Raw genomic sequence first — 13,454 nt, forward strand, 5'->3', positions numbered from 1 at the left:
ACGTCCATGATGCATTTATATGTTGATTATCATTTTCTATCTAGCAAATGCAGCATTTAAAACTAACGGGAGCTTTTGAGTGTATATCCTATGATAACTTTCAAATAAAATACACAACTTATTTCAAAATTGCACCAGTCAGTCTTATTCTCTGAGTCTTAAGAGGAAACTTGAAGACAGAATGTCTTGTAACTGTTGACTATAAGATAACACTAGAATCTCTTTAAGGCTAAACAATGGCGAAGGGAGTGGTTTTGTGCTTCAAACACTCAGACATTTTCATTGATGCTGATAAATGTGAAGTTATTCGCATGTCATTAATGATACAAGAGACTTATTCGACTTTTCTTAATATACTCTACAAATGGTTCTTGTAGGATATCAAATACTTACTAACACTAGGGCTTTGGCGAAGTTTGTTTTATTCTGATGTACAGCTTTTTAGCAGTTGCTGAAGGTTAAAAAATATTGAATTATAAGTATCCTCGAAGTGCTGCTTGTGTGTGGTGGAGTTGCTGGGTAAAATTAAATACAGAATTTTAATTTAAAAATAAAGACTAATAAGTAGAATTTTAAACCTACGAAGAAAATCAGCACCTAAATCAATGAGCTAAGTGAAGTAAAAGAGCTCATATGACAGTTACACTAAAACATGATATCAATGCACGACGTTACTAAGTATTATTCTACAGCACAGAGGCCTCCTGGTAATGTTCTAAAATTAGTATTTGACAACGACATGATAATATAATATGCAGGCAAATTAACTCGTTACCTCCTAGCATATCTCCTGATTTGTTTTTGTTTTCAGTAATTTTTATCTTAGGTTGTTAGAACATGTGACGACTTAGAAAGATCCAATGTTTCACAAAACGTAACTACTGAAACCTAGTCTCGGAACGGTATTTCTAGCAAGCATATACAAATATAAAAGTACCCGAAAAGTCTGTGTCAGTGTGTCTCTGAAATATGATACTTCAGCTGAAAAGATTCACTTCATGCAAGAAGACGTTATTATTCTTATCTACACTGAACTTTTTAAATGTATCATGCCCGTCCAGTCACTGATACTGACCGAATTCTGTTGATCAATATGCAACGTAGCCAACTAGTCTAAGTAACTCGACATCGCGAACTGTGTTGATACTTTTTTGTTTTATGCTAATTGGAGCCTGTTAACAAGTAGCATTTGTAGCGTAGAGGTAAGTGATATTTGATACTCAGTCACTCACTGTCAGAGATGTCACCACTTTGTTGTTCGGACGGCAGCTGACCTGTAGGATTGATACATTTATACCAATCTATCGCTAACCTCTCTCATATTTATCTAACCTTGAGTGGAAATTGAATCCCATCGACGAAGTTGCGACGTAAAATCTTTGGACTATTAAAATGTACCAAAACCCGTCACTTGTCATACAAACAATAGTGGAAAACATTACAATGAAGAAAATACAACACAAAAGGCGATAAAGCACTCATTTTGATGATGATAATAATAATAATATTCCACATTTAATACAAATACACACTACAAGGAACAGTTTGTAAAACAGCATCTGAATGGCCACAAACTAGAAGATTATTGGAAATATCAAAAGAAATAACATTTCTAGCTGATGTATCTTCGGGTAAAGCAGATGATACAGTTAACTTACGACGTGAACCTTTGAATCCAACCCATGAATCTTGAAATAAAGAGTAATTTTTTTTAAACAAACGAATTTATGACATTTATAGCATATAGTAAAATGAACTAGAAAATATAAGTTAACAGGATTGATGTCGCATAGGAGCTCGATATTTCATGCTGACCTGTCTGCCATTTTGTAACATCATGGATAAAAATACCAAGTTATCAGAAAAGTTAAAAGTAATTCTATCAACACAAACTTCGGTTAGTGAAATAGTCGGGTTTAACAATGAGATTTATATATACTGACAGCTCGCTTATTTAAGCACAAAGGGGTACCAAAATATATATAGACCACACAAATGTGTGATGGTCGGGATACTGCCCGCTTGCCCAAACCGAAACAGATGGTTTCCTTAAGGGACTACTCCCTTGGCCTTTGATTTGAAGATACGGTTCATTTGTTTCCTCAGGATCCTGGAGCCCATGTGCACCACTGGTTCGGGATTAGGGTTTTCCAACCCCTCTAGGTGGGTGCTTCGTAATCGGTTTAAGCCCCGGATATTCTCTTTTCATCCTTTCAATTTCGTAAACAACCCCCCCCCGCCGCGAGAAAACAATGAGTAGGATTTCCCTGGGAGCGGCTATATACGCGTGGTCATATGAAACCGTTTGGAGAGGTAGGAATGACTCTCCTCACCCTCGGCCGTACCAAGGGCATTACTGATAGCATTCACCTACATTCAATGGAATTTGACTGTGGAACAGAAACGGGACGAATCAATAATCTGCAATATGTTCTCAAACATATCTAAGTACTTAGAACTACTATTTTGTCTGTGTAACATGTAACAATGAAGGAGTATTACTGAATATAAGTAGGAATATGAAATGATTTGGTACATCTTATTACCATAATCATTACGGCGTTTGGAAATTACGGCTATCACATTTAATTCTTTCTTGTTATGAAATGCCATGTCATGTGCAACATAGAACCTGACAGATATCTGCACTAGTTCAAGTTGTCATACCACATTGACAAAATGGGATAGAATTAAAACAAATTCCAAAGTAGTAACATTATCAGTAGTACTAGGAAAGGTTACGTACAAAAAAAGGGTGAAAGGCGGTTTCGCGAATCAGGTTCTCAGGGAAGACAAAAAGTGAATGTACCTATGCCATTGCGAACGATTCTGAGCCATGTCACCCAAATTTTCGAATAATTAGTTACGACGATCACACGGATCCCAATTAGGTAGTCTAAATCTATTTACACGACTCAGCTTAGTTGTTAATGACTTCATGAATTGGTGTCACGTCTTGATTTGTCCGTCCCTAGTTTTCTATTTAAAGCGTGCCTGAAAATGAGTAAAATATTTTCTGCCAATCCACATAGTTCACAAAAACTTTATTTTCTTCATCTCGTTTCCCATACAGTTAGAGTCATCACTCACTTAGTCTATTAACTGAATGTGAGTTGTGTTGACTAACTGGCTCAAATACGAATTTGCTCTCTACAGTCAAACTGCATAGACAGGTTATGGGAAGAAAGATAAAAGTGTACTTAGCAGTTATATCATTGCACCTTTGACTACAGTTACGTACATACGAGGAAATAGATTTTAAATAGTGCACACTAACAAAACTTGAAACTATCACGTCATTTTGGGAAAAATTTCAAAAGCGAGTAAATTTTCATTTATAATTATGAGTTTAGGTCTATAAACTCATTGAGCCAGTCAAAATTTCACTTTGAATAAATGAAATGCTATTAGTTTACATTATATGTACAACTGTTAAGAACAATGTAAGAAAAAACCCCAAAATATTGTTGAACTTACCTGATTCATCACGACTACTAATTTGCAATAAACCAGCTGTTTCTGTAGCCATATATAAATGTTTCGGTTGACGTGGGTGAAAAGCAGTTTCCCATATATATTGACCATCACAGGCTACTTCAGTTAATGGATATTGTTCAGCTCGTAAATCCCATATATAAGCAGCTGCACTAGAGGAATTAACACCACCTACAGATAAAAGATGAGGTTGTCCAGGATGCTGACCCAAGCATAATAGAGGTTGGGTTTCTCCAGGACTTTAAGTAAAAAAAAACCAAAGTGAATAGGCTTATGATGTAGTTCTTCAGCAAATGCTACATCCAATACGAAAAGGCAGATCAAGTAGAAATATAGATTGAATCTACATTAATCTAAGTGATAATATAATACGTGTAACTGAAAGCTTTTTGAATATTTTGACAAAATTTTCATTGAATAGATTTCTGTTTACGATTATAAGATGTTTGGGTTTTCTAAGTACAAAACTCGACTCCTGAGAAATAGTGGAATGTGAGTTTTGTATGCATAAAAGTATAACAAAGTTGAATAGAAATAGAGAGTAGGAAAATATAATGAACACTTATGAACTAGGTCAATACAGATGATGGCTCTGTAAATTCGCGCGACTTAACGTGAAAAGATGTAATCGTTTTGGATTACTTTTTAGTGATAGATTGCTATAAAACCTTACCACCGATGGAGTTACATATGCATTCAGGCAGAAGAATACAGTTATATTTGGGTATTAGTAAGTATGCTGATGTCTTGAGACTTGAAGTAGACCTATTATCTGGAAAATACCTTTTTATTTTTATTTTATTTATACACATAAATATTGGTATAAGGGGGTACCTGATACATATGCGCCACACAAATTTCATTTGATTTGTGTGAGGGCTGTAATACTGCTCAGGTGCATAAGCTGAAGCAGGTGGTTTTCTTAAGGGGCCACATCCGGAGCCTTTGACCTAAAGGTCTAACCCACAAGGCAGTGGAGCATCGTGAGGAGATGCAGTCCCATGGTAGCCGGTAACCAACAATAGGTTCATACGCCATTCGTTCCATCAGGATACTGGAGCCCATGTGCACTATTGGTTTGGAATCAGGATTTTCTAACTTCCCTAGGTGGAATTTCCGTGTCCACCAACCCGGTTAAAGCGCTGGACATTCGGTTTTTGTCCTCTCACTTTCGTGAACGACACCCCCGCCACGAGAAGGCAGTGAGTAGGACTTCCCTGGCAGAGGCTGTATAGGCGTGGCCATGTGAGGGCATTTCGAGAGGGAGAGCGGACTCTCCCCACTCTCGGCCGTACCGGGGCATTTTGGGGGACCTTTTTAGAGAGGTCTGAATCCTACTTAGGTCACTAAAAGTTTTTTAAACTGTGTTACAGTTGAATACCGAATGATTATAAAAGTTATAATCCTAGAAACCATGCTAATCAATCGAAATGTGTTGCGAATATTACATAAAAACCGTCATATGTTCTAAACTAGGATGACCATAAAGGAAGGTAAACACATACGAAAAGAATAACGTCTGACCGTTAAGCCCTAGGTAAAAAATACCTAGACGACTATCCTCAAGGAATTTTAGAGTTAACTCGTTAATATCCACATTTTTCTCTGGTTTCATTCTTGTATGAAACATCCAAATAAAAAAAATTAGACAAATATTATAACAGAACGAATATTGAGAAAGTCGGAACTCCCAGTGTTATCTTCTGGGTAATAATTATTGATATCTTTATTGTATAATCAGTAGACAACTATATTGCTACATTTCTGTATCCGCCTTGTTGTAGGCTTCCAAGAGAACTTCTAACTGTTGTCATACATTTTACTAAACCTTAATTATTGCTAATTGATTATGTACTGTTTGTTTCACCCACTTATAGTCTGATTGTGCTTAAAGTATGATTTATTATTTGGTATGTTGTGTGGTTAGGGATCTCCAGTATATTATTGCATGAGATTTTTCATCATAATTGAGTTGAGCACAATAGAAAACTAACGTGCCTCCTATAATTGTTTTCTGAATCGCCACTGGGTTGGAAAGGAGCTCGAGAAACAATAAGCTATAAGGCTCCGGTTGTCGTTCATTGGTCACTGATCCGACTGACAATATAGTACATGATATCGATCAGAAATTTTCAAGCTTTAACAAATCCGTAGCAACTCTTTTCCCATTATACAACAAGATCAAAGTCGTTTATCATTCACAGATCAAAAAATGAATTTCCGAGCGGTAGAGCACAGTTAACTGTGTAGTTAAGGTTCTCATTTACAGGTATTCGTTACAAATCTCCAACATAAATATACCCTCAGGGACTTTATATTTAGATTAAAAACATCCAAATACACCTTGCTGGTGAGTACCAACTAATATGAAACTCACGTCCAGAACCGGCAGTCAACTACCTTCAACCATCGAGTATAAAAACAGTACACCCGATGTCAAGTTAGCTAGACTAGTAGCCATATTGCAACTAGATCGATATAATCCGACGACCATTAAGGATCAAACAATGACATGACATTTGGTACTAGTCAGCAACCACTTAGTGCATATATCGATATTCACTTCTGGATAGCAACTTTTATGACTCAATCTACTGAACAACAGAACATTTTATTAAAGATACTTCAATGAAATAAAAGAAGAGCCTACAAACATATCGACCAATGTTAACAGAATAGTCTAATATAAAACAATATCAAAAGTTAATCAAACAAATTATCGGGAGAAAGAACTACTTCAGTACATAATTACCGTAACAGTCTACGTTGTGGTTTATTTAAACCAGTACGTAAATCCCATAGCTTCAATTGACCTAATTGATTGACACTAGCCAAGGTAGAATTATCTACACGTTCAAGTGCATTCACGGTAGATATATCTGCTCCTGATGTTAATATTGCATCTAATTCACAATTGATTTTTTTTAAAAGAAAGAAAATAAATAGAAATGAATGAGAAATTGGTAAGATAGAACGAAGTCAGCATATTAATTTTGGAAATAACATTTAATATACTTGCCTTCATGATGAGAGTTCACAAATATCCATTGACAAAGTCTCTAGAGGGCCAGAAAAGGCCGAGAACGTTTTACATAATCAGCATTGATTAGAAGTTCTCGGAGGGATTTGGAAAAATGGAGAATTATGTGTCATGTTTTGACTGGATAATTAATTGTATTCTTATTACATTTAGTATGTTTCCAGAAATTTCTAGAAGATCAATGTCATCTGGAAACTTATATATAGACTCGATCTTATGTACATAGATAGACCTTGAAATAAAGCTTTTGCTCTGATTTTGCGCCTTTTCTCTACCGTTCGAGTTTACGGGCAGTAGTAGTCCGGGAATGTAGGAAGCAGTTAAGTCAGCAACCAGCATCCAAGTACAAGAACTATCACTTTACAAGGTGACAATAAAATTGATAGCTTGAAGAGGTATTTCAAATAATTAGTTTGTACAATTAGGTGAGGTGTGTAAATGTAGTTATTGTTGGAAACCAATTTTTAACACGAACTAGAAACAAATTTCTATCAATGATAATAGAGAATGATTGAGTTTCTGCTGGAACTGTATGATATATACAACTGGATTGTAGCTAGCAGTAAGACTTAACGTTTTTGAGATCCAATATATATATATATATATGATAAAGTCTATAAGTCTTATGTTCCAATAAGACAGAGATCTGCCACTCCTTGGTTGAAGAAAACGACAAGAGTTACGAAACACAAAAGATAGTTTTAATTTTTATTAATACAATATTTCAATTTTCCCTTGAACGTAGAACTGAATAAAATAATTCTCGACAAATATAAGTTTGTGAATAACCCATTTCAATCAACACATTATGAATGAAATCTAGTTACTTGTTTATAATGTCGTCTGAGCATATCTTTCTAGCTTTACTAGCAAAACATCTTACCTGGTTTCTCTTATAATGAATGAGTATAAAGCTCAAGAAAAGTGTGTACTGACTTGCTGAAGAACCTTTCCTATACACACTTCTACTGACAGAACCATTTTCTTGTCTGTTTAACAAAACGTAGAGGAAATTTAGTTTGTTATCAAGTAACTCCATTTCCCTATTCTTTTAAAAAATTGAAAAAATAACAGGATCGTTACTCCAACCATTCACGATTCACTTAAACCCACTGGATCGATCACAACACGACCCCATGGTTTATCCCAAGTCCACAAGTCGGGGCTTCCTCTTCGTCCAGTTTTAGATATGTATAATTTCCCATACCATAAAGCTGAAAAGTGGTTAGTTCGAATCCTAGAAGTCCTACACAAAGTGGTCGTCAACAAAAGCGTTAAAGACGTTTCAAGTTTCATTTCCCAGGTGGGCCTTATAAACTGAAAAGGGAAACTGATGATATCCCTAGATGTTGCTGTCTTGTTCACCAATGTACCATTAACTGATATAGTTGACTTTGTGTGTCAACAACTACATGAAAAACAGATCAATATTAGAATTTCCGGGATTCGTCTCAAGGAATTACTTCTGAAATGCACAACGAACGTTTGTTTTGTCTTTAATAACATATAGTATAGACAAACTGATGGAATATTGATGGGTTTACCGCTAGGTCCTATCCTTGCTAACGCTTTTCATGCACAACAGGAAAACGGACTACTCAAGGAGAGTTATTGACAAACATGACTTTTCTGGAGGTTACATTGATGGTATTTTCATTATCGTCGATCAGAACATTGGAAAAGGACTTTTAGAGCTACTTAACAATGAATACTTGGCAATCAGATTTATGTGTGAGAAGGAACTCGATAATAAACCACATATTCTCTACGTTTTTTTAAACAGATAAGAAAGTGGTTCTGTCAGTAGAAGTGTGTATAGGAAAAGTTCTTCAGCAAGTCAGTACACACTTTTCTTGAGCTTTATACTCATTCATTATAAGAGAAACCAGGTAAGATGTTTTGCTAGTAAAGTTAGAAAGATCTTAGGTTTCGAAATAATTTCTACTTTTTATTCTGCATTATTGTCTTCATTTAAAAAATTATATTCCCTATGTTCACTTTTTAACAATTAGAGATACTACTCTCAATCCTAGTTGGTTCAAATTAATTGTATATTTATAAATTAAGAAATGAATTGTTCATCACAGAGAAATCGAATTGTAACTACGGTTTTTCCAACAGAGCATTTATAAGGCAGCTGAAGGTTAATCAATGACTCTTTCTTGATAAATAGATCAAGTTTTAGTTTTTGGTTACCATACCCTTCATGAATCTCAATATAACTTAATTATATTGTCTAGTGATTAATTTTATTTGGACACCATCGTTTTGCCCACTTTATATTCCATGTCCTGTAGATGGTGCCTAAATGAACTAGAAGAACTTTTTTTTATTCAAGATGTTTTCTTAATGTTCATCTATGAATAATAATGACTGATGAAAAATATAAAGTCAACATCCAACCATGGAATTTGACATTTCTAAACTTTATAATTTTTAACTAGATACTTTTATTAGTTCAAGTGAATATGAATTGGACCGTTCTAATGAAAACATGCATGAATAAGAGTTGATAGAAAATTGTAACTCATATATTTTATTATTAATACCATTATTATTATTATTATTATTATAGTATTATGCCAACAATAGAATTTAAAAGATTTAATTAAAATTACAAAACAATCATAATTGTAATGAATACATAAATTACCATTATTAAATTTGATATGATCAGTTTTCTGAATATTAGGAATACGGTTTACTTGAACAACAGCTAATTGACCAAGTTCATTGCCTACATATGCATGTAGACCATCAGTACTGATTGCTAGACTAGATAGAGCTGATGGAATATTACCACATAAAATATTCTCTCCAAAAGGCATCCAATTAGTTGCAGATATTCGAACTAGACAAGGTTGAACATGACAAGCTTGAAACAACTGTAGAGTACCATTAGAACTGGCAGAAAAAATAATTTTACTTGGATGATGAACCTTAAAGTAAATAAAATAGATCATAAGTTAGTATTTTTAGTTAAATAAATGTTTGGCTGATAGTTCTCAATTAACATAAAGTTAATAATAGAATATTGATAAAATACAATATAAAACTTCGGTTAATAAATGGAAGTCATTCCAGTTTATAATTACGACGATTACATTTTAATAAATCTGTAAGAAGCAAGAAATGTATAAGATGAGAAATTGAGACTGCTGTATAAAATGAAGTAATAAAACAATCTTCCAGTTAAGTGTACTCGCCAACGCCATCTCATATAATATTTTTAACAGAAATGTAAATGTAATGTAACGACAAGTCAATCTGAACATCAAAACTACATGTTAACTAGTTTAAAAATTATAGTATCGACAAAATATAGACAAACCTAATATTAGAATGATTTCGATCTAATTAGGTTATACACTGATGGACGAGTCAATCAAGTAATTTCTTCTACATCGTACAACATCATATATTTGAACATGAATGGTAGAAAAACTCAGTAAGTAAGAATATAAGTCTTGGAGACACCGTAGTTCTTGTAAACAATAAAACAGTGACTGAATCACTACTGATCTAAAAGCTACCAATTGACAACTGGTGAACAAACATTTAACGTTCACTACTCATATGAGTACTAGTAGGGATAGTCAAAGAAATCAAAGAGATAATAAACAGTTTAACAATACCCATAGAATATTCAAAAATAAAGAATATTTAAGCGAACAATTATTTTCAATAACTTTATCATCAGGTTCTATACAATTATAAGTCCCTAATTATTATATTTTACAAAGGCCGAAATAAGGCATTCATTAATGAATTAGACAACGTTATATGTTAGAAATGCAGAAATACTTTTTTATCCAAGTTGAAATAAGTATAATAACCGTCATAAATCCTTATTATTATCAAAACTAGAATCATAAGCTCAGAATTGAACGTTGAATGGCTCATATACCTGACGATCGATCATCAAGCAGTAGCCAATTCAATTACTTTAAACGTTTGAAGAATACTGCACCCAGTACTTTACAAATAACAAATTCTAGTAGGGTTGAAAGAGACCATAACGTTTAAATTGGAAGCTGAATCCATAAACGACTGGTTTGAAAGACAGATATCCAGATGTAATATATCATTAAAGGATCTTCAAATTAAATTTCTTTTAAACAATTCCTACATATTAGGAAAGTCACTGATAACACAAAAGTTATTTTTTCGGTATACCCTGAACTTAGACGTCTTATTCTGTACCTTATCAAATTAATTAAGTATTGAAGGACTAAATATATTACTTTCATTTTAGAATTGTTCTCTTTTTATAACAAATTTGAGACGTGGAAAAGTACAGATAATGAGTTTTTCCTGATGGGGATGGGGTTGCTAACTGTACGCGAAAACCTCCTTTACCGGGGCTTGAGATCGGCACTAACCTTGGAAGGCCACTAAGTAGAGTTTATGGATAAGTTAAATATTTGAATAAAAAACTACTTTGGTAATATTAGAAATATACTAGGAAAAATTTTGATAGGATCTGATGTTATGAATAAGAAAAATTGCAAACTATAATAGAAAACACAATTCAAAGGTGAAATTTTAAAAGTTGAATATATAGAAGCCGTCACTAATGATGAAAAACATGACCGGTAAAATTTAAATAGTAATAGGTATGAGACAGACATAGTATTGATTACTCATCAGTGATACTAGGCATTGAGAGTCGAAACCTAATAGAGAGTGGAGTCAGTTCCATTAAAACTCTCCGGTACATTTCACCGATCTCTTCGACGATATATATATATATATATATATATATATATATATATATAACATACCTTCAAATCTTGAACAGAGCCCGGATGAACAAGAGAGCATAACAAACGTGGATCATCAACAGTATCACCGAGCACACCAGCAGTAGTACAATCTTCATTCTCTGACATAGGTCTAACTGTTTCATCATGGTTATTAACAGAAGGATCACTGCTATATTGCCATAAACATACACGATTCACCTAAACGTAATACAAAGTGAACATAATGATAAATGATATAAATAATGATTAATTAAATCTTTAGTTTTATTTTCAAAAATGAAGCAAAACAGAAAAATCAAAAAATAAAGATATAAGTGTTGATGCATAAATTACCTTTAGATTTCGGATGGAAACACCATAAATTATTGAACACTTTATCACAAACTAAGAAAAATACTGAAATATTGTTTTAGCGTGTATTTTAATGTAAAACAGTAAAACTAGTAAAATGAACTACTGTGGTGTGTGCTACTTATACGGACAGATAAAAGTAGTACGTGTCAAGAATTGAGAGTACGATTTTTATTGACAGAAGAGGAGATAAAGAAAACCAGAAAAGGTATGAGTAGCAACAGGAATGGTAAAACGACGGAGTTTGTAAGAGACAATTCAAGGAAGATGAGCAAATCGTGTATATGATTTAGCATAATATAATTGGTTTAAATTAACCAAGTCTTCGTGTATTACATTACTTGATTCTTTAAAGGATTCTATTCATATGATATTTTGTGTATGATCGATTGACTCGATAATAACTGAGAAATAATTGAATTTTTTGTTAACATGTAAAATCGATTGGATGAGTTTAGTTCCAAATAAAATTTGCTTAGAAACCGTTAGAAAATGGATTGCACGGAAAAATTGTCCTATCCTACTACTGATGAACATATCCAGTGTTTATTGTCAATCTAGAGGCAAAATCAGTGTCACAACATTTACAGTTCTCTAACCAATAATCAAAAATATTGTGTTTGCCTGTTCCTTGGTGTTAACCGAATTCCATCTATCAAGGACTATGAAGTAACATTTTAAGCTGTGAAGCTGGGTGACACAGGTTTGAATCCAAGAAGAAGTATTATTCCCCTCAAATTTACAGGTACGCCTTGTTTATGAGTGCCAGATAGCTCCAGGGTTTCTTGTCGATTACTTTCAACCATCTAACATTTCATCATAGTGTACGATATGTCGAGTCATGTAGAATAAGAGTCACATTGCAATTTGACCGATAGAAATCGATTAACACTAAAGGAATAGACAAACATGACATTTGTAGCAACTTAGTGGTCAATCATTTATGAATATCTCACTCCTACGTAAAAGTCATTTGCGGCCGAATAGTCCAGTGGTATTATTTCTGAATACGCGGTAGTGGATTTGAATCCTACGTGGATCATCAAGACCATAGACACTTACATCTAGGGATACCTTACGATTTTATTCGACCAAATAATATCAAGTCCTTTACTTTATTATATCAAGATATAAATCGAATAAAATGAAGGCAATAAAATAAATAAGGAAATTTATTACCTCTTCCAACCAACTACCAGTAACAATTAATTCTTGGTACTGCGTCTCTGGTTTACTGACAAATCGAACACGAGATAACTTAAATGAAATACACTTAACACTGGAACGATTAGAACATTGGACCATTTTGAATTTGTCACTATTATTCAGGAATAACTTTCTAAAATAATAAGATAACAAACAGGACATGTAATCAGAAATCTGTCAAAAAGACGATGAATAAAATAAATCCAGATCATTTGGCCTACTGGTTATTCAATTGTAGTTCTTTAGTAGTAAGTAGGGGTTAAGTTAGTACTTAAAGTTAAAATAAGAAATCAGCCTTAAAAGCAAATTAGTAAGTATGAAATACTTTTACTAAACAATCTACAACTTTATTTACATTAGTTGTTTGAATCTTCCTGTTGATGTTAAGGACTGAAATTGATCAGTTTCTATTTAGTCTATGTACATCATGGAGGCATTGCCTCAATTTATCCATTAAGTCACAAGTAACCAATACAAATCAATTCAAATTCAACCCATTCAATAAGTAAGTGATTATCTACACTCCATAGTTCAGTGGATAACGTTTGGATGGACAGTACTCAATTCGAGTTCCGGAGTGAACATCAACTCTAAGA

The 13,454-nt window shown here is 33.6% G+C and overlaps 2 protein-coding genes across 2 annotated transcripts; both read right to left on the reverse strand.

Moving 5' to 3' along the window:
* Positions 1-1,515: 1,515 nt before the first annotated feature.
* Smp_142340 (hypothetical protein) lies at positions 1,516-10,785 on the reverse strand (the record flags this gene model as incomplete). The annotated part of the gene is made up of 5 exons (XM_018789935.1): positions 1,516-1,688; positions 3,478-3,734; positions 6,248-6,398; positions 9,189-9,474; positions 10,780-10,785. 5 exons carry the CDS (start codon positions 10,783-10,785, stop codon positions 1,516-1,518), a joined length of 873 nt encoding a protein of 290 aa, XP_018655328.1.
* A 471-nt stretch (positions 10,786-11,256) lies between these two features.
* On the reverse strand, positions 11,257-12,957 carry Smp_142350 (hypothetical protein; the record flags this gene model as incomplete). The annotated part of the gene is made up of 2 exons (XM_018789936.1): positions 11,257-11,499; positions 12,832-12,957. 2 exons carry the CDS (start codon positions 12,955-12,957, stop codon positions 11,257-11,259), a joined length of 369 nt encoding a protein of 122 aa, XP_018655329.1.
* Positions 12,958-13,454: the final 497 nt, after the last annotated feature.

This window comes from Schistosoma mansoni, chromosome W (genome assembly GCF_000237925.1).
Source record: "Schistosoma mansoni strain Puerto Rico chromosome W, complete genome".
In the NCBI taxonomy this organism is placed as follows: Eukaryota; Metazoa; Platyhelminthes; class Trematoda; order Strigeidida; family Schistosomatidae; genus Schistosoma; species Schistosoma mansoni.